Source organism: Panulirus ornatus, chromosome 8 (genome assembly GCF_036320965.1).
Source record: "Panulirus ornatus isolate Po-2019 chromosome 8, ASM3632096v1, whole genome shotgun sequence".
Lineage (NCBI taxonomy): Eukaryota > Metazoa > Arthropoda > Malacostraca > Decapoda > Palinuridae > Panulirus > Panulirus ornatus.
Genome location: NC_092231.1, coordinates 36,951,428 through 36,974,225, shown reverse-complemented (window position 1 = coordinate 36,974,225; position 22,798 = coordinate 36,951,428). Strand labels below are relative to the sequence as shown.

The 22,798-nt window shown below is 40.4% G+C and overlaps 1 protein-coding gene across 6 annotated transcripts in view; it reads right to left on the bottom strand.

Moving 5' to 3' along the window:
- The window catches only part of LOC139749902 (tetratricopeptide repeat protein 28), a 655,954-nt gene that overhangs the window by 3,684 nt on the left and 629,472 nt on the right, over positions 1-22,798 (bottom strand). For all 6 annotated transcript variants that reach the window (XM_071664304.1, XM_071664299.1, XM_071664301.1 and 3 more), the window contains 12 exons: positions 17,925-18,157; positions 14,702-14,848; positions 13,538-13,759; positions 11,557-11,813; positions 10,540-10,795; positions 7,459-8,020; positions 5,973-7,237; positions 5,685-5,810; positions 4,717-4,800; positions 3,085-3,316; positions 610-804; positions 75-182 (listed from right to left, as the gene is read on the bottom strand). In XM_071664304.1, coding sequence (XP_071520405.1) covers positions 75-182; positions 610-804; positions 3,085-3,316; positions 4,717-4,800; positions 5,685-5,810; positions 5,973-7,237; positions 7,459-8,020; positions 10,540-10,795; positions 11,557-11,813; positions 13,538-13,759; positions 14,702-14,848; positions 17,925-18,157 — 3,687 coding nt within the window. The remainder of the gene's footprint in view (positions 1-74; positions 183-609; positions 805-3,084; positions 3,317-4,716; positions 4,801-5,684; positions 5,811-5,972; positions 7,238-7,458; positions 8,021-10,539; positions 10,796-11,556; positions 11,814-13,537; positions 13,760-14,701; positions 14,849-17,924; positions 18,158-22,798) is intronic.

The window sequence follows — 22,798 nt, the reverse complement described above, 5'->3', positions numbered from 1 at the left end:
TCAACAATAACTTTAGTAAGTAAATAATGTCATAACCTACAAGTAATTCTACAATCTATTCATAATCCACTCACCAAAGAGAGCTAGGAGGGCCTGGTGGGCAAACTGGATGTTGCGTTTGTTGGCCTGTTTTCCTGTGCGAAGAGTCACTTCATCCCGACCCACCTCCATCAGATCAAAACCTAGTAATTGGGAGAAAGAATAATAATCAATGCACAACCTTTCTTTAGCCATTTTCATTCCTCAGATTTAGTATCATATCTACTATGTAGCTTAACATTACTGCAAATCTGTGTGAATAAATTCTCTTTACTCATACTATGAATATTCCATTTCAAGCATAAGAGCTGTCATCTATTTCAAAGCATATAACAAAGCCCAATCCTTCTTAACCAATAATGAGTCACTGTCTCTATCTATATATAGTGCTTTGTGCTAGACCTGCCATTTCAGCTAAATCTCACTGTGGGTACATGGGTACCAATGATTTCAGCATTTGTACCAGGAGCAAATGTACAAATTTCTTCAGTACTGTAAGTTTCTTTCTCTTTTCTTTCCCTCCCTTTTTTGCTCTCTCTCAACCTTTGTCTTAAAACTTCTTCAGCATACCTAACGAGGCAAGTAGTTCATGACAGCCATTGACCCTCCAAAGCTTGACATGGACAGGCACCTCGATGGACTCGCTCTCCAAATCTTTAACGGTGAACTGGGTGATGACTGCCCTCATTACCGAGATCACATCTTCGGCATATTCTGGCGAGTCCAGAAGCTTGGAGACGGCTTGTAGAGATGTCTGTGACAAACCTGCAGAAGAACAATGAGGAATGTGAGATGCCCTAAATGATATTGATATTTCTATGGGGGAAAAAGTCAGGTGTGTAGTCAACTAAAAGCTGTTCACATTAGCATGGATGCATAACAGAAGTGAGGTGATCAGGTTATACCATATGTATAAACTGGAAGATTTGTCTTTGCTGTTGGTGAGTTTTTATGTTTCATGGAAACTTTATCAAAGGAACAATGTATCTTAGCAAAACAAGCCAGTGACTTATAAACTATTGAGTGAAAGGAAGGAAATGGATAGATAAAGGCCCTTTTTTTGTTCAATGACCAAGATTTCTGACCTCTAAAGGTTTACCTATTTTTCCATCAATTTCTAACCAAAACTTTGTGAATAACTAAATCCAATTAAATGAAGGTTTTTGTAATGGATCTTCAACAATTTACTCTGCACTGAAAATACTTATATAACAAGTGAAATCTAATAATTCTTCTAAAATATTGGTCCCTCTATGAGGTGTGGATAAGTTAAACAGGTAGCATCAGGAATGCCCAAATGAACCTTTGAGGGAAGATCCTCTCTGCCTTTTCCTGTTCCTTCCTCTGGAAAGTGATAATACATAAAGGTAGGATTTCCATCCCCTGTGGTCTAAGTTGCCCTTAATGACATGAAGAAGTTGAGTGCTTAGGATTCTTTCACTCTTATCCCGAGGGATGGCTAGTTTATAGAATATATTCACAGTAAAGGAAACCTTCTGGTTCACATGACAAATTTTTTGAAAATTCAGCATAATCTGGAAATTGGATATGTGCTTCTATGTTTCTCAAGCAACAAATAAAAAGATACTTAGAGTAGAAATTGGGTGTAGAGAAGACAAAAATATTACAATAGAGGAAGCACAGTAAAAACAGCAATAAAACTCTCAAATACTGGAAAAACTGAGGGCATTCATAGAGTGGTCAGCAAGATGGGTAGGGTGGAAATAGCTCTGAAGTGGATTTGGAGTGTGTGTCTGATGACCAGACCAAAACATTAATTTTCCTAACATACAAATGAAAAGGATTACAGGTAAGCATAAAAATTAAGAGAAATAAGCAAGTCTCCTTAGCATATTTGGTAAGGTATGCAATAGCAGTCGGTAATCTGTGAAAAGGAAAAATGAAACCCTTGTTGGGGTTAACATGGAAATTTTCAGGAGGGAAGAGGATGAGTTGATCAAATTCAAGCACTTAGAAAGTGCAGGAGAATATTTTTAGAGATAGGGGAAGATGGTTTATGCAAAAGTTTTAGAATAAGAAGAGACATATGACAGAGTGAATGCAAAGGTACTTTGGGAAGTCTTGACTTCATGTGGTGTGCATGGAAGGTTGCTGAATGCTGATATGAGATATGACGGAAGTAGTATGAAAAAGTACGAGAAAGTGCTATTATATAATTGTGGTTGTATGTCAAGGTTGTGTGATGTCACAAAGTTAATGAATGCTTCTACAGATGTGGCATGGCATTAAGTAAGAGTGAGGTTGGGGTGACTGTGGTGCAGTTCATGACTATGGAGAAACAGATCCAAAGTTGCCCGAGTTGTTGTTACATGCAAATGACTTTGTGATGACAGTTACATCATACAAAGCACTGGATTAGTAGGTAAGTTTGAAGATGTGTGTACAAAGACAACACTGAAAATATATGTGCATAAAGATAAGAAGCAAGTTTTTGAAAGGGAATGGAGGTCTTCAATTTGCACTGTGAAGACTTAGAAGTTCTGTACTTGATTTACCCCACTGAACTTAGAATGGAGTGACAAAAGAAAGACGGATAGAAAAATGGAAAAATAAAGATTAAAAACTTATCTACTGACACATCTTTCCAAACCTCTATCAAAAGTTACCTTGACGGCATTGCTCAATCACTTTGTCCTAAGTATCAAAATGAATCTATCATTAAAAAAGGAAAATATTAAACTATTCCAAACACTCCACATAAAGTTACATCTCAGGGCAAAATGTATAAACTCATATATCATAGTTACAGTTTCAGGAGCAAGGAATAAGTGATCCATAAATCCAAGAGATCATGGGCCATATACATGGTAAGTGCATATTCATACTAAGAATGGTGGATGTATCAGCTTGACACTGCCAGCCATAATGACCCTAGCAGTTTATGGACCAAAAGACCAAACAATCATCCAACCAACTAATGAATCTGAGATTACAGGAGCATGTGCCAACAAAGGATGCACCTTGAAGCTCACAGAATAGAATCATAAGTTACAACTGAAATAAAGGAAGTGTTATCTTCCTTACCCAGTAATGCCTGGAGACTGGCAGAACACTGGGTCAACCTCTCGCCTGGGTCACTCTGTGGGAAGAACACACTGCTGGGGATCCCATTGGCTGCTGGCTCAAACCTGAAGCCTACACTCATCAACAGGTCCTTCCAACCTGTCACATTTCCCACCTTATTTTCAATGGACTTCTGTGTGGTGTACATGGCATTGCGGTGGCCGCGGTGGATACGTTGTAATGACTTCTCTACCTGCAGGGTGTAAATATGTACATCATTACATCTCCTTGAAACAACAAACTAAAAGAAATTGATTGTAGCAAAAACTACAGAAAATGAATTTTGTATATCAAGAAAGTCAGTAAGCTAATACAAAGGCAGTCATGGCTTTAGTGCATGCATTTCAAAAATTTCTCCAACAAGGAATATGCATGGATAGATATATCATCAATCGTATCTCAAGAAACATATGAAACATATTCCTCAATGGAATAAAATTTAAGGATTTCTCCAATTTCAATACAAATAAGCAAGCTTAATACTGGCAATAGTGAATATACTGAAAATATTTCTACTTGTAACAGAAAACACTTGTATGTTTAATTGTATCTGCATGAAGGTGTTCCCAGGATCTGCCTGCAAGTGGCAATGCCATGAGAAAGAAGTAATTTTTGACAAGGTTGTATTAAATTAGTCTTCTGAGAACTTTTCTACTTTAGAGGAGCCCACCTTCCCATGCTCCCACATAAAGCACTTCAGGAGCCCTATAAAAGGGGTCTTGAGGTTGTGTAACTAACTACATAAATGAGAGGAATTAAACTAATAACTCAGTGACTATACTGAACAAATTTCTCTACCAAAGATATCAGTAATGAAATCTAAGTTAAATGATCTGAACCACACAAACACAATAAATGGAAGAGGTTGAACTAGCCTGACAATTATTCAACAATTTTCAATTGCAAACAAACTATCAAAATGACTAAAAATTAGCCCAGTATATGTAGTGGTCATCTTAATACAAACCAACTGCACTGCTATTATCGTCTTTTAGTAAAACAAAAAACATTATTTCTTGAAAGAAATCTTTTGGATATAGTTTCTGCACAGATACAGGAATCTTCAAGTGACTATGTTGTGGTACATAAGAGCTTTTGAATAAAAAAAAAGGATAAGATCACATACAAGTGGCTCAGAAACAAACACTCCACTAAACTCTAATGTGAAGGATCTAAAGCTACAGGGTACGATCAAGTTCCTAAGTTAAATGTCCCAAGACCTCCAACTACCTTTGAAAGAGCAAACAGAAAACTTTGAATGCTTATACAAGGATTTCAAACCCTTACTCTAGTCTGGAAATTACACACACTGACACTTTAAGTCCAAGATCAGAGCCCAGAACCCGCATAAAATGCCTTCTAACCCAATATTCAGTGCTTCAAAGCCAATCTCTGTCCACTGAAAACCCATTATCAATGCCTGCAAGTATAATCCTCTGCACAAGTAATAAAGAGTCAGTTATTCAGCAACATTTATACAAATACTCTTTCTACTTCTAATTATAATGAATGATTCCAGAAAACTTTTAAATTCAAATATCAAACAAGGAGAGGTTCTTTGTTACAAACTTAGGTTTCTTCTGCGGTACTCACCAGATGAAGTGTGACTCTAAGTGCATCCCGACACTTGTCTGGTGTCCGCAAAAGTTCACAAAGTGCCTGTCCCATTAACGCAACCTAAAAATAAAGAAGAATTTCAATAGAGAACAGAAGTGGAAAAGGGGTTGAGTTGGAAAGTAATTGAAGAGTAAAGCAAAGTAAAAGGAAAATACGGGGTTTTCACAAGAAACTGAGGATAATGAAGAAGAAAATTTTGCTGTAGGTGCCATGAAGAAAAAAATATAGGACAGGACTGAAAGGTGAGGTAAAATGTAGTTATCATTTATTCCCACTGTGAGTGGGATGGCAACCACCTTTTGAGTGAGAATTTACCCAGTTGTGGGTTATAACTTTGCAAATCATGTTAAGCATCACTCAGAACATCTCTCTCAGTACATGCAAATAATGCTGTGGCTCTGTGTGGCAAATATGACCGATAAGGTCATACCTTTGTGTTCTTGTGCAAAAAGTAAGAGAGTAGAAAACCCTGAAATACAAGGTATGAGTTTTGAGCTCCAAACTGAATTCCTGATAAGCCTTTCTTAGCAAAAATAAATGTAGCACTGTCATTGTAGTAACTTCAAAGTTGGGGTACACTATATGAATATATATTCTTTATTTCAATTAAGAACACCGAATGGTATTCTGTATCTGATTTCTATGTTATCAAGAATAAGAAATAAAAATACTGCTGCAGAACATTGTATCTACTACAATACCAATTATGATAAAAAATCATATATATCCTGAAGGCATAGCAACATCCAAATGCTATAAAAGCATAATGAAACAAACATCTGTTCGGGAATTTTGATCACTTTCTAGACACTGTATATGCCTACTATGCAATGCAAACATACTTTATCACTGAATCTACCTTTTTGGATAAAGTTCTGAGGAGTGCATGTATAATGTCTCTCTTAACTTAGATAATATGCAGGTCAATAAGCTTAAAACATTACCTTGTTTGAAAGCTTAACATCAGCACCGATCAGCAGAAAGCCTGCCCAGTTGGCTGGATGAGCAAAGTGCTTTGTTGTCTGAACTGTTTGCTGAGCCTCTGACAAAGCCCGACTCACTCTTGCTCCCTGTGAAGGTTATAATATGTACATTACAAACTGATCAAAAGAAAACAAAAGGAAAATTACAAATCATCTCTGATGTATACATTTGTTTAGCACTGTTGTTCAGGAGGGTCAGATCATATTCATGAAGTTTTTGTCAAAGGGTCAGTAGAGCACAATACTTACCTGAAGAAGAGATGAGTAAAAAGTCCTGAAGAGTATCTTAACTGCAGTATCAGGGACAGGCCACAGGGACACTAAGACACACTGAGCCCCAGCAGCCAACAGCGCTCGAGTGAGGCCCACAACACCATCACTGTTGGCTCTGCCATGGTGGTCCCGTGTGTGGCAAGATGACACCACCACCAACTTGGCTCGCAGCTTCAGATTCAAGATATCAGCTGCTGTTAGGAGGAATTCAGACAATGCTGGTAGGTCGATGGTGGATGCAATTTCTGAACCCTCATCATCCAGGTGTTCATGAATGGCCTCTGGTTGGGATGAGTGAGACAGCCGTTTTGAAGCACGAGACTCAACAAACTCACCCGGAGAGAGAATCACAGCTGAAAGCTTCCAAGAGACATGGCATGCCAAATGGATACACTCAACTTGGGATATGAGTCTCAAGATAGCTTCTTTGTTGGCACATGCTCCTGTTAGCCCCTTAGTCTGTAACATTTCTGCAACAATGGTGGCTTCCTGCTCGGCATAGGGGATATCCCCCCAGCCCCACTGTTCAGTGACTGTACTTGGTAATTTTGGGTTACCTATAACAAGTGCAGATGTTTGCTCACCACTGGGTTTGGAGTTCTTTGATCTTTGACTCACTCTTAGGGCACTTATGGAAGGTACAACAAGTAGTGAGTAACGTTCACACAAATAATCATTACAGTTTGTGCCCTTCAGTACAGGGAAAGGGACAAGGTACAAGTCCCCTTCCAGTACAAGCATCAATTCCCGTGACACACCAGCTTCAGGTAAATGATCTTCCATAGGTGCAATGAGCAGCTCATAGAGAGAGCGGAGGCAAGATGGGCCCTGCCAGGTGACCCTCCTAGAGCGAGTAGATCCTGGCCGTGATGCTGGACCTGAGGCAATAGACCCGCTTACTGACCCCAAGGAGAAGAGAGATGACAAAGAGTAGTTGGAAGAGTTGAATAAGTGATTACGGTTAACCATTCGTAAGAAACCTGTTCTATCAGCTTCATGGTTCAGCTTGTCACCCAGCTCTTCCAGATGAGCATTCCACATGTCACCAGCCTCACTCTCTGTTTCACTGGCAATGCCCCCACGGGTCACACCTGCACCACACTCTACCCCAAGGGCATCTCGCACAGACTGTATGTAGTGCTCAAGTAAGGACCCAGATGTGCCAGATGCATCTTCTCCACAGTCACCCTCACGCTCAGCCTCCACTTCACTCACACTCACCTCATGGAACTTGACAATACCTGAAATTCATCAAGACATCAGCTTGTGTAACTTTTTATCATATCTAACGGTACAGGCTGTTATATGAATAATGAGTTAATTATGTCTATAATGTCTATCCTCAAAGCATGCTAATACAATATAAGACAGTACATGCATTAAGAGCCTTTGGATATTGTAAATGGTATATTTCATTACAGGTGTAACCTAAATAATCCCTTACTTGATATAAACTACTTACCTTTATTTGGTACTATGAGCCAGCTGTAGAGGCAGCCAGCAGCTATACTGTAGTAAAGCACAGAGGCCTTCTGTCGGTTTACGATCTCAACAATCTGGTCCACAGATGCCGGTGTTGAGTCCTCAATTCTGGATGCTCGAGAGGTGGTTGATGCACCCTGACGCTCAAAAAGAAGATCGACAAAAGCTCGAGTCCGCCCACGTTCTGCCACTAATAAAGCATCTTCATTACGGCCCAGACCGACTAAGACCCTTTGTAATGCCTGGTATGAGGCAGTCTGTAGGTCAAAAAGTGACAATCGATAGTCCTGAGATCCCCGAGCCTCTCGCCGTATGGTGTCTAGTAAATGGGCAGCACGGTCTAGCTGTGTCTGAGCAGCTTCCAGGTCCCCATGGCCCCAGAGTGCCATGCCTAAACGGTGTCGGATCTTGGCCTCATCCTCACGCCGACCTAACTGCTCAGCAATCTGAAGGCCCTGCTGCAGGTACGCCACTGCCTGAGTGGTGTTGCCGAGGGCATGGTGTACTCGACCCAGTGAAGCATATGCTAGGGTCTTGGCCACCTGCAACACATGAGAACTTTCATAGGAAGCTGACTTACAAATAAACTAAATATATGGTGAAATTTAATCAATCTTTGTCTTATGGTAATTGAAAGCTATCTTTAAGATAACACACTAATTCAAACTTTGTGAAACAGAAGTAGATATAAGGACATAGCCTTGAAAAACATAAAACAAAATTCCATGCTGTCCTAACTATAAAACAATTACAGATGATAAAGATGAATAATATTACAGAGTCCTATGAAATCTTTTTATATATTCATTCCTTGGAGCATTAAATTTCTAGGTAAAGATGTTTCTCAATTGATGCCATTAAGCAAAGTCTGTAGTTCCAACGAGGACATGTCTGACTCCTGGCAGTAAAGTATTTGTCATAAAAAAGATGTCACTAAATATATACTAATATCAGTACAACGTGAAACAAGACATGTTTCTTTTGGCATTTTTATATTAGACTGTGAGACTGGTAAAATCTGAATTTTTGGACTTCTTGACTATTATGAGTAAAAATAGTTGCCAGTCATGTTTAGAGTTCATATTTTTTCTCATTGCAACTAGTAAAATGCATGCAGCACTATCATGTTTCTTTTTAACATTGCTTTTCTCACTGCCGTTCTCTCTCTCTCTCTCTCCACCCTTCTTTAGAGCCTTTCTGTTTAGGTACCTTCCTGTATGTTTAATACACTAACTCTATGAAACTAAAGTAATTTCCCCACAGAATAAAATACTTCAAAGGACACCATATCCTTACGGCATTCACATATTTGCCAAATGGAATCATTAAGTAACATTCCACAGTATTCAAGATGTAATCTGTTGATATCTTTATACTTAAAAAACATATATTTTCTCCACTGTCCTATTGTCAAAACTGTCATTATAGTTAATCTGAAATCAGAAAAGGATCCATGATGCATAATTCTTTCATTACTTTAGATACTGAAGATTATTCTTGAGGCAAATAAATACACCAGATACATATGACAGCTCTGGGAAAACTGACTGATTTTCATCCCCCAGAATCACGATTTAAGTAATATGCCACCTTTCATCAATTTGTTTAACATCATCAACATCAATGCATTTGCACATATTCACTGTCTAACTTTCATGTATAATGTACCAAAACCACAAACCTCCATCCACAGTTAAGCCCCACTTACTACTCCATCTTTTACCTTACCCACCTCATAAGCCCTGGTTCAACCCATTAAAAGCACATCATCCTCTCATATACAACATCAATCCATTTCATTTCACCCTAAGCATGCCTTGTCCTCCAGAATGTTCAGGGCCTGACACCCCAGTGCCATTTTCAGTCCAAGTCCATCTTTGACGTGGCCTCCCTTTCCCTTGTGCCCCCCACTTCTGACAGTTTTTCTGACCTCATTCCCTCAGAATGTCTGAACCATTTCAGCAAACCCTGATAAGCTCTCCCAATCAGACTGCACTTATTGTCACACCTTTCATCATATATCATCTTCAAGCATTTCATTTACAATACATCCATCCTCTTCCCTTCTTTTACATTCAGTACCTAACACCCATATCCATTAAACACTGCTAGGACTACTATAACTTCACATGTGTTCATCTTTTCCCTGACAGACACTAACTTCCTTTTTACATGCTCCTTAATGCACCTAGGACCAAAGCCAACTCTTTCACCCTATGACTCGCTTTAACCATCATGTTCACTTTCTCCTTACTCAATCTTACACTTAAAAAACTGTTTCTCACCTTTCTGCTATTCCAGTAGTTCAAATACTGCCATGAAATACTAAGAATATCTCCACAATATGTCTCCAACTGACACTGGCACAAATTTCACATCTTTAATTTAGTAATATAACCATACAGGACACAAATTTATTTGAAATCAATTCATTAGAATGATATATCATCTCTGATGCATTATGTTGATAATCATTAGCCAGCAGGCTTTCAGACTATATATATCTACCAAATAAGTAGAACTTTCATATGGTCAAGAAAGAGAAAGGTCGAATGCAGTATAATAACTGTTGCTGCTAATAAGTTCTGCTTTTACAATATTTTATGCATGTCATGGTGACTTTTTGGGTGTGGTAAGATGGCAAATTAGTAATTTCTAGTGACTTGTTCTACAAGAACAGTGGAGAGTGAAAAATCCAGCAGTATCTATGGCAAAAGACATGTATCCTAATATATTGACTGATTCTTGCAAAGAAAATACAAAGGAATTCAAACAGCAATGGACCAAAGGGTCCTTTCAAGGGTAATTTTGAGAGCAAAAGAGAAAAAGAAACTCACAGGTTAATGTGGCATGCATAGAAAGGCATACAGACATTGCACGGAAGAAAATGTTTGTAACTAATGGGGCACAAGCAGTGTCAGTAATGGACTTGAAGTGAAACACTTTTCATCTGCTTTTGAAAGTATCAATGGTACTGCTTTCATACTTGAATGTTCTAATATCAAAGAACTTCTGTGTTATGTTAACTCAAATAAATGTCTGAACAACAGGAAATACATACCTTATCATTCATTTGAGCAGCAATGCTGAGATGCTGTTCTCCATGAGTTACTGCCTGTTCAAAGTTGCCTAAGGACTCGTAAGCAAGGCTGATATTACCATGGGCCCTGCCTTGCTCAGCTGGATTAGTGAGCTCCTCAGCAATACGTAGGTCCATTTGATGGTACCTGAGGGCAGTGGTGTACTCGCACATCTGCTGGTATACTGTCCCCAGCCCACAAGCTGCCTCAGCTTCACACAGCTTGTCTCCCAGTTCCCTGTGAACAATTGATTCATCTTACATTTACAAATATTTCATCACAGAGCACTTCAAAGATTCTAATTTAGATATGAGAGAACCATCATAATACTTCAATGCTCATTGTTTATTGTTTCATTATCTGCAAAATTTCAATGTACCAAGAACTGCATGAAAACTGCAAGATAACAAACAATTAAATGATACACCTGGAGATGACAGAAACCCTCAAAGAGCAATGACATGTAAATAAGAAGGGGAGTGATGGGCTTCATAATTGTACATACAGGAAGTACAGTAAGCTGAATATGGCGGAACCACAGTAAACTGTACAGGGAGGAAGTAAGGGAGGGGGTTTACAGGGAAAAAGTACAATAAACTGTAAATGGAAGAGGTACAACACACAAGAGTACCCAAATGGCTATCTGATACTGATTCAGCACACAACAGTACCTACCTGGTTATCTGATGCTAGTACAGCACACAAGAGTACCCACCTAGCTATCTGATACTGGTAAAGCACATAGGAGTACCTACATGGCTACCTAATGTTGGTACAGCTTACAAGAGTACCCAACTGGTTGCTTAACATTGGTTTAGCACACAAGAGAATCCACATGGCAATCTGAAGTTGGTAAAGCATACAAGAGTACCCAACTGGCTGCCTGATGTTAGCACAGCACTCAATAGTAACCACTTGGCTATCTGATGCTGCTTATACAACACACAAGAGTACCCACCTGGCTTTCTAATGCTGGTAAAGCATGGAAGAGCACCCACCTTGCTATCTGATGCTGGTGCTCCATACATGATATAGCTTGCTCAAAGTTCCCCAGCAGAGAGTGTATGTGTCCTAACTCGCCATAGGCAGATCCTTTGGCAGCAGGGGTGTTCAGTTCATGGGAAACTACAAGACGCTTCTCATAGCAGACGAGGGCCTGTTGTAGGTTGCCAATGCAGCGGTGGGAGCTCCCTAGGCCACGGTATGCACGCTCCTGGTCCCGGGGGCTCTTGGTTTTGAGAGCAATGGCCAGGTACTGAGGATGTAAATTATCTACATAAATATTCTTTCACAATTAACTGTAAAAGTGACTTTCCTTCTTTTCCATGATAATGTCAGGTTGTAAACTACATGCCCCCATGATAAGGAATACCATAATCCCATTGTATTCAGTATAACAATAATATCTAGATTCTGTTATTCTAATACAGAAGTTCAGAGGAACAATACCAATACTACTACTCATAATAACAAAAATAATAATAATAATAATGATAATAATAATAATAATGATAATAATAATAATAATGATAATAATAATAATGATAATATTTTCATGGTGGAAGACAATGTGAGTGTAATAATCTTTGGGGAAAAAGGATGAGAGTGTGTAGGGGGGTAATAAATTGTGAAAGATAGTGAATTTAGAAAAGAGGCTTGTGCACAGAGTTACCATGAGAGACTGAGTGAAGACTGGGACAAGATAAGTGTAAATGAAACAAGGGGCATGAGTGAGGAGTGGAAAGTATTAAGGAAGGAGTGCTTACATGTGTAGGTAAAGTGTGTGGTATGTGGAGGTTGGGATATAAGTGTATGAAAAAGGGCAGTGATTAGTGGAAAGAAAAAGTGAAAATGCTAGTGAAAGAGAAATGAGAATTGTATGGGCAGTATCTACGAGGAAGGAGCGCAATGTGAAGAAGGTGCAGAAAAGAATGCAACTGGAGGTCAAAAGGAATGTTCATGAGCTGAAAAGGAAGACAATAAGGGATAGGGTGAGATATCATTGATGAGATTAAGAAAATGTTTTAAAAGGTAAAAAGTGTCAGGAGACATGAGAACAACTGGGAGTAACAGTGAAGGAAATAGAGAGGAAGTGGTAACATGAGCATCTTTTAAAGATGTTGAATGTTAAATAACAGGATGGCAGATGTGGTGTGTTTGCAGGAGGGTGGTATGCACAATGATAGAGTCATAGCAAATGTTTTGTTGAAAAAAGATAATGTTAGGAAAGCCTTGTGTATGAAGTGTGGCACACCAGTAGATGTCAATGGGATTGCATATGAATTTCTCAAAAGAGGGGGGTGACAGTATTGTTGACTGATAAGTCAGGCTTTTCAAAGTAAGTAAGGCCAAAGTTGAGGTGCATGAGGATGGGTAGATTGCATGTATAGTGACTTTTTATAAAGGCAAGAGAAACAAAAAGGAATGCTCTAATTATGGAAGTGTCTATTGTGTGAAATTGGTAAGGTGTATGAGAGAGTGATGACTGTGAGGGTGGTGGCATGCAAAAGAACATCAGGCTTGGGAGGAGCAATGTGGCTTCATGACTGGTGGAGGAAGTAAGGACCAGGTGTTTTCTTTGAAGGCTGGTGGGGATGTAAGGACCAGGTATTTTCCTTAATGAGTCTGTGTGAGCAATACCTGGAGAGGAAGAGAGATTTGTATGTGGCATTTATGGACCTGGAGAAAGCATATGATAATGCTGACGAGATGCACTTATGAAAGGCGTTAGAAATATAGTCGGATAGAATTATTCATTAAATGTAATAAGGAGTTTTTATCTAGAGGATAAGGTGTGTGTGTGTGTGTGTGTGTGTGTGTGTGTGTGTGTGTGTGTGCATGTGTGTACCTTTTCAGTGTTAACGGCACATGCCAGTAAATATCTGGACAAGCATTTTCAGTAACAGATATTATGATGGGAAAAAAAAAAGGAAAATGCATGTTAGTCTTTCATACTACCAATAAAAAAATGTAACTGACTTGTTCGTGGCATTTGATGGCCTCTTCGGAGTCTCCAAGAGCATCATAACAGTCACCAAGGTTCCCAAATGCACGTCCCTTATCTATGATAGCAGTGGTGGTGGAGAGCTGCTCCAGTGTTGCCAGTTGCTGCTCTAGGTATCCAATGGCATCCTCAAAATGGCCCATATTGAGGCGAGCAATACCTAGGTTGCCAAAAGCCTGAGCTTCTAATGCTGCATCCTGTGAACCAAATGTATAATTTTAGAAAATGATGGAAAAGATGAGTTTTAACAAAGAAAAATGGGAGTCGTAGATGGAAAGAATGGTAATGAAGAAGATATATAATCTATCAAGATGATGAATGGCAGAGGAACTAACAGTGGGGAATACAATTATATACTGTGTTGCAACATATATTCAACCGTGGATGTTCACATCTGCACGTATATCATATCTCATCTCACAGGAACTCTAAGAAAATAATGGCTTTCTCCCACACATATTCCATTATCAGCAGCAGGATTAAGATATAAATCACAGGAAGAAAAATAGAGAGAGCTAAAAGAACACTAACCAAACCTTCCTTACATTAATATTCATACCCTGCAAAACTTTTCCTAATGATATTCCTACTTGCACTCACCTTAGTTCTTCACTTTCATATACTTGATAATGTACAGTCTAATAAAGTACTTTAAAAGTGAAGTACAGCACATTTATATTCACTTACGCCACAGTGTTATGGGAACTGTCATTAGAATCTTGTTAATACTTACACAAAAGGATATATGGAATCATAAAAATACTTCAGGAGGGTTGCCTCCCCACAGCAGAAAGTGTAAGGTTTACAACGTTTATGTCATGCCAAAACTGTTCCCAGAATCCTGGAATTAGCAAGTAAGCGAATAGTTACAGTATTCAGATCCCTTCTGATTCTTGTGGCACTTACATTTTACCCTAAATGCCTCTGAATCCTATAACCAGATATTAAAGAATGTTTTCTATTAATCTATGGATTAAACTGAGTTGGCAGGGTATTGACTATGGTATACATAAAGATGGTTACTGTGAAGTCCAATTCCTAGACTAAACTAGATTTTCTATCTGACCTGTAAAAACGATGATAGAGTTCAAGCACATCTACAACAGCTAATAAGTTTTAGCTTTTACTCTTCTATCTACCTTAAGTTCCTTGGCTCTCTCAAGCTGCTCTTCATAACACTTCATTGCATTGGTGTAGTTGGCAAGGGACATGTGGACAGCACCCAGGTGGCCGTGAGCCTTGCACTCCCCCTTGATGTCACCCATCTCCTGTCGGATTGTCAGCTCCTGTAGATGGATGGATGAGTTTAGATAAGTAGGCTGGGGGAACTCATAGGGCACCGAGTAAATGTAGAGTAAAATGCTAAGTTATTCTAGAGGTTGTTTATATCTAAATGACATGTGAAACAAATCAAGGAAATAAACATGATAGGTACAATGGTAAAGAGTCATCGTAGCAAACAAGAGTTCTGAATGTAGCAGTAATATTTCTGCCTTAGAAAAAGTTTGATCCTGTACTTTTGTCCAAACCCATTTAATATCCTTCTTTAGCAGTCTATTCAGAGAAGCAAGTACAGTGAATTGGTTTTTTCAGAAATCTGGAACAGAACATTATCAGGCCTTGGGAGGATTTTAAGGCTGTTCCATTTCTAGGGGAATGAAGCTTGACTCATGGAAAGGAGTCTATCTTCTTTGGGATGAAAGCCCTCGGTATCTATTCTATGACCAAGATCTGTGAGAGGGTTTTGCTCCAATTTGCATTTGTTCTTATCAAATCTGAAACCTGACTTTGCAACCTTTGCAGAATTTTACATTGTATCTAGGTGATCCTTTTTGCCTTTTCCTGCAATGAGGATATCATCTAAAGAGCATATAATGTTTAGGATGTCTGTAAGCACAGAATCCGTTATTCTCTGAAAAACCATTAAGTAATCTCTTAATCACAAAAAGTCCAATGTGAGTACTGATAATGAGGTATTCATGAGCTTCAGTCGCAATAGGAATCTGACAGAATGCTTGTGACATGTCCAACACACTAAATACAGAAGCTCTCAAAGTTTGATGTAAATCTTCAACCTTTGGAATAGGGTAATCTATTACATCTGCACAATGGTTGTAAGTTACACTAAAATCACCACACACTCTGACTTTATCTATCTCTTTTTTCTTCAGACACAGTGGAAGATACACCAAATGGGGCACATGAAACTCTCTAAATTACTCCATCACTTTCCATTTTCAGTAGACTCCTCTTTTACTCTGAGTTGAAAGGTTGGTGTAGCTTTGTGAAATTTTGAATTTTCTGAGACACAGTTCAGCTTCTGGACCATTATAACATCCTTGCTCATCTTTAAACATTTCACTGTAGTTTTCTAAGAGAGTGGTAACGTCTGGAATATCTTTAGTGGCATGAATATGATTCAGAGAAAACACATCTTTCTAATCAGGTATCAACTTGAACAACTAGTAAAGCACATGTACCTTTTGAAGTAATCTAGGTGAAGTTTGAACTGCTACTCTTTGTAATAAGTTTCATCTTCTATTTCACCTAATGGTTCATGGTTTTCACCAGTATATGTGAGAAGACATACTTTGGATGGCTTTAATGGTACCCCCCAAAAAATATTGCTCATACCAATCCTTAGAGGCAATAGAAATGGCACAAACTGTACCTAACTGCATGGTAACATCGTTCTTTTCAAGCCTAAAACAAAAATTAATGGGAGCATATGCACTAGTACCAGTACATACAGAAGTCAAAATATGTATTGGCTCTTGAAGTACAGTTCGTTATGTATTTCAATGTTTTCAACCCTTATGTTGTGAACATTCTTCCTTTTACATGTGGCAGCGGTGTGTCCCTTGATGTTGCACTTGCTGCATACAGGGTACCTGAACAAGCATTATTCTCTCTATTGTCCTGGTTTTGAGCAAGTGAAGTACTTGTATGTGTTGAAGGCTTGACCTTGATATTTTCCTTCCCTAGCAGTGGAGCGGTTATACCAACCGGGCATGGCTCTTGCACTGTGCACTGGCTGTGGTGACTTTCTTCAGTGCTGACTTGATGTACTAAAGCTTCTTCATCTCTATCTGCAGCTTGAACTTGGTGAACAGGCACATTTTGAATCTGGAACTGCTGACTCTCAATACCAACAACTTCATGACCTTGGGCTATTTGCAAACACTCTTCTGAAGATCCTTTGGCATTGATCAACTTCTTTTTGGGTCTCAGCACTGAGGATCCCACTTAAATACTGATCTCTCAATACTCTTGAGAGGTACTGGCCAAAATCACATGTTGCAGCCATGTCTTAGCTTAACCCTGTAATCTGCACTGGACTCATTTGCTTCCTGAATGCATCTGTGGAATTTAAAAGTTTCAGCAATGTGAAGTCTTTTGGGCTTTTAACGGTCTGTCAGTAAATTAATTAGCTCATTAAAACTCCGTTCCTTGGGTAACTTTGCATTACATGCATCTTGCATTAATTTACAAGCACTCTTACCCAGGACAGTCAACAGGACACCAACTTTTCTTTTATTAGCAGCTTGAATAGTGGCATCATTAGCATCAGCCAAATAAGTGCCAATCTCATTTGCAGAGAAATATTACTTTAACCTCTCACAGTAACTAATGAAATCCTCTGTGGAAGGATTCAAAAGCGTCAATATGGCCATGCAAGCTCAGGTCATCATAGTGGTCACCACAATCACCAACAGGTCAGGTCATCAGAGAGGTCACCACAGTCACCAACAGGTCAGGTCATCAGAGTGGTCACCACTACCACTTGACAACACAGCTGACCGTATTAAGTTCTGCTATCGGCAGTAGACAGACAGGTAAGTCAAAGTGATTGTGAAGGTTTAATACTTTGACGATCACTTAATGTGATAAACACTGGTCAAACATAAAGAGAACTGAGAAATAATTAGTACACATGCAAACACAATTCCTGTATCTAAATCTTGCACTTCATGTGTAAACTTAATGTGTAAACATTTCACTTCGCACTACATGTAAATAGAAAAGTGTTTTCAAATAATGAAATATTTATCTACACTTCTAACTAAAAATCTATGCGAGTGTGAAGACTAAGAGCCCATACAAGACTTCACAAAGCCTTACTTGTTTAACGTATTACTTCACCTTTAATCGTAAGAACTGAAATGACTTATGTAACCCATGGATAACGCTGCCTTTGCATGTGGAACTTAACTGCATCGGTTACTTATATGTTCTTGTGTAAACACTGCCATTACTTGTCAGTTCTTACAATAAGCCTGACTCAGTTATGCAACTGTACCAGTGGATCATATTACAATCGTGTGGCATCTAAACCTTATAAAGAATTACTTAGTATCTCACCTGAGTGTGGTATCCAAGTGCCTTGTCAAAACACTTGAGGAGCCTATGGGCAAGACCAAGGGCACCGTACGCTGAGGCCTCCAGCACCTTGTCACGGGACTGTTTGGCCAGGACCAGCTGCTTCTGGTAGACTTTGACAGCCTCGTCGTAATTCTTCATCTTCATGAGTACGTCGCCGATGTTGCCCAGCGCACGAAACTTGCCCTGCAAGTGCTTCATCATGTGTGCGAGAGCTGTAGGGGGAGAGGGAGAGTTAAAAAGCGAAACGTCGTCTATGGCAAGCAGGATACAATATCAGAGGAAGACAAGATGGAAGAGGAACGATGGGAATCCAGAGTGTAGGAAAAATTCCGGTAGGTATGAGATAAAATAAAAAGAGAGGAGTTTTGAGGAAAAGAATGTTTTGGAGTAGCTATATGGAAACGCGGTGGACAGAGGAAGTACACTTGGAGAAGGATGGGAAGGGAAGGAAAGTGGGGGGAGGGAGGTGAATGATGAGAACAATAAAAAGGTTTCGAGTGTCAGCATAAAGGAAGGGCATTTGAACACAAGTCATGTGCTGAATGTTGTAGAAATGAAGAGAGGATGCACATGAAGAAGCTTAGTGGACAGTGAGGGAACAATGTGCACACAGTACAGTCATTTTTGTGAGTCCAATGATCGGTTTGCCAGTTTATGGTACAGTACAGTACCAGTGAAATCGATCAACGTCTTGTTACCCCCACATATAGCTGTAATGAAGTGGTCGTAGTCAGAATCTAGATCACAGGCACATGGAAAATATCAGTACAGGTGTGGTGTGGGGATCATTCGTCATGCAGATACCTACCTGGATGGTTCACAACTGCAGTAAGGCTACTGGTAATATTTGCTGTACTCTTAAGTACAAGGTAAAAATACGTTTTTTTTTTTTTTTTTTAATAGCTAATATATGCAGTTATGGCTCAAGCAAAATGTTGGACATGATACGACATTTGTCAGTCCTACTGGTCCACTCTGACCTCAGCTGTCTCCAGGCAAGCACAGGAGTAGAGGGTGACCTCCAGAAGGTGTAAGTATAGTCATGCACAACCTGTAGGAGTTCTGCCTCGCGGGCCAATGCCCTGGTCCCATCCATGGCCAGATAAGAGGGGGCGTTCAACCTTCACTCACTGTTTTCAAACTCAGTGTTACTGGATGAGGACATCACAAACTTACTCTTTCAGTGAAGGAAGATTGCGTAGAGAAGAAAGTGGTCACCAATGATCACTATTAATGGGTCAGGTTGTCACTGTGGTTAAGGAGGTGGTCACTATGATCACGATCAGGTCATGTAGTGACTGTGGCTGAGACAGAGGTCACCACAGTCACTAACAAACCAGGTCATTATAGTGGTCAACACAGTCACTAACAGGTCATCATAGTGGTCACCACGACCGCTAATAGATCAGGTCATCCTAGTGGTCACCATGACCACTAACAGGTCAGGTCATCACAGTGGGAAAGGAAGAGGTCAACACAGTCACTAACAAATCAGGTCATCTTATTTCCTGTAGATTTCTGAGTACAGCAAATTGTTCATTATGTACTGTGTTTTGCAGGTACAGTTGGGCCAAAATACAGAACTCTTATCAATGACATCACACAACCTGGTGTGCTGTAAGCTTACGTACACCACTGTAGGACGTGTGATGTGGCAGGTCACACATATGAAGGCGTACTAGATAACATGGTGGCATCTGGTGTGTCATAATGTGACATCACTGGGGGTCTGGTGTGTCATAATGTGACATCACTTGGAGGTCTGGTGTGTCATAATGTGACATCATTAGGGGGTCTGGTGTGTCATAATGTGACATCATTAGGGGGTCTGGTGTGTCATAATGTGACATCATTAGGGGGTCTGGTGTGTCATAATGTGACATCATTAGGGGGGTCTGGTGTGTCATAAGGTGACATCACTAGGGAGTCTGGTGTGTCATAATGTGACATCACTGGAGGTCTGGTGTGTCAAAAGTCGACATCACTAAAGGTCTGGTGTGTCATAAGGTGATATCACTAAAGGTCTGGTGTGTCATAAGGTGACATCACTAAAGGTCTGGTGTGTCAAAAGTCGACATCACTAGGGGGTCTGGTGTGTCATCAGGTGACATCACTAAAGGTCTGGTGTGGTTTATGACACATGACATCAGGTGTCAACTCAGCCAAAATGACACACGTACACGACTATGTTCTGGCAAATGAAATCACCACGTCAGGTAAAAGCCATTCAGCGCAGAGTGATTAAGCCAAAAACAAGTTTGAAAGGGGAAGCATTAAGCATTAACACAGCGATCCTCCTCGCTTATACAAATGCTAACATGATGGTTGTCTGCAGGAACGGATAATAAGCAAGTATAGCGAAGGAAAGAAACGCGACAACTTGTGGAAAACGTACGAAACTAGAACACTCGAAGTGGTGGACAAGGAATGAAACTTAAGAGAAGCTGAGTGCAAAAGATGAGGCGTGTAGCCCGGTCACTCACAGAACAGAGTGTGGGTTGCATCAGCCCTGGCGAGGGATGGGGCGAGCCAAATGCGCCCGTCGTGAGGAGAAGCATTCAAGAAAGTTATGCTACTGAGGCTAATGCATAGATAAATCGCGAGATAAGTCTGTTGTGATGGGGAGGGAGGAGAAACTTTCCATCGAGACTAATGCAAGACGTCCTTTCACACGTTGTGGGTCTGTCTGGAGTTTATGGAGATGGAACGATCAGTGGAGGATATGCTGGATACTGGCGACAGCCAAGATGGCACAGGATATCGATAGGGCTCCGGACCCAAGTGGACGGCGAGGTGGTTCGACTTGGCTTTTGGTGTGGGTATGACAGTCATAGAAGATATGCTACATTTAGCGCGGCTCGGAGGGTAGAATTAGCTGATGTACTGGTTCCTTATGGTTGACTTGGAAGGCAGAGACGGGCGCTAACGTGACTGCTAGAGCGGAGGGCTTGGCATAAAAGAGGTGGTCTGGTTGGGCTCCTGTGGATGGTCATGGCGAAGTCAGTTGTCCATACTGGCTGATGAGGCTGACAGTGATAAAGGTAGTCGTTGTCGTGGCTGCTGGAGTGGCTGACGCGAAAGACTGGACATTAATAAAGCTACTGTTGTGACAGACCGCTGGAGTGGGCCGAGGGCCAACGGAGATTCGAACCTCTTGACAGTCGCAGGAAAGTTGCCTTTGTCAGTGACTCTGGGTTCTTATCGTCATCCTCTCCCAGTTCCCCATTCATTCCTATTCCTCCTCCTTCACTCTATTCCCCCATCCACTCTTTCTCTGCTCCTCCTCGTTTTTCATTCTTTCTTCCCTTTATTTTCTTCCTGCATCGTCTCTTCCCTCCTCCTCGTCTCCAGTCCACCCTTCCCTTCTAATTCCTCCTCCTCCTCCTCCTTATCTTCGTTCCCAGTCCTCCCCCTCCTTCTCCTCCTCCTGGACAATACTGTCACCGGAGTCCTGAGCAGAGAGAAACGTGCCATTGTTGGCCAGGCCACAGTGATGACAGATAGTGCGGTGTGAGGCGCTGCACGATATTTATGAGGTCGACCCTTGTTTGTTTATTCGGCCGAGGACGTCCCGTGAATGGCCGAGAGGAACGGAGAGAAGGGACTCGTCGGGAGGGGCACTGAAGGGCAAGGAGATCGCTGGAAGGGTATGGAGAGAGAGAGAGAGAGAGAGAGAGAGAGAGAGAGAGAGAGAGAGAGAGAGAGAGAGAGAGAGAGAGAGAGAGAATAAAGTTACAGAGATACACAGACCTCACAGACCAAGGTCCAAGCGAGAAGGTCTGACCTCAACACTGCTTTAGAAAAAATTCAGTCCCCTTAAAAGCCGTCGAAGAAAAGAATAGCAAAGTAAAGACTCTCTCTCTCTCTCTCTCTCTCTCTCTCTCTCTCTCCCCGGCAACACGTCGGACGAGAAACAGGTGGGAAAATATACCTCGCAGGATTACTATGCTTAAAGAAAATGTTTTATAGCAAAATCATAAGGCAGAATGAACATAAATATGTCATGCAACCCATCACCAACGACATGTAACCCTTCATCTTTTATTCTTTTTTTTGATAAAGACAATAGTAAGGATAAACGTGAGCTCCAGCCTCTCGACTTATCTTGACTATATTATTCCTGATGTTGAAGAATGATACAATCATTCTCACTCCCTCTCTTAAAGCAGGCGACACGGGTTAATCAATGTTGGTATGTTACCGCATCATGGCCAGGGAGAGATCAGCGGTGGAGAAGGTAGCATAATATACCACTACTTTATGATGATTGAGTAAATGAATTATTCAGTATCGGAGGGTGACAAGTGATGATCAAGGCTAATTTTGAAGACATCAAGAGTGCTGCTCTGAACAACATATTCTGGGAGCTTATTCCAAGCGTCAATAATGTCGTTGGTAAAAAAAAATACTTCCTACAATTCAGACTATCACGGTAACTTCTAAGTTTTAGTCCATTTCCTCTCGTTGGTAGTACTGGCGCTACTGTAAAGAAATATTCAATATCGACATTGTTTAATCCTTTATGTAGTTAAAATATTCTATAAATTTGCCTTGGAGACGTCTCTTGCAATGAGAGAACAAGTTTAATTCTCAAAATCTGTTCTCATATGGTTTGTTAGGCAAGGAAGACATCATTTTCGTTGCTCTTCGCTGTACGGCTTCCAGTTTAAGAATAGCTTTGCTTTGGTGGGAGGCTCAGAACTGCACTACATAATCAAGGTGGGGTCTACTTAGGCTTTGGTATAGCGGCAACATCACATCCTTGCCTTTGTACATAAAGTTTCTGTTGATAAATCCGAACATCCTGTTTGATTTCTCGTCAGCTTCATTATAATGCTGAGAGAATTTGACAC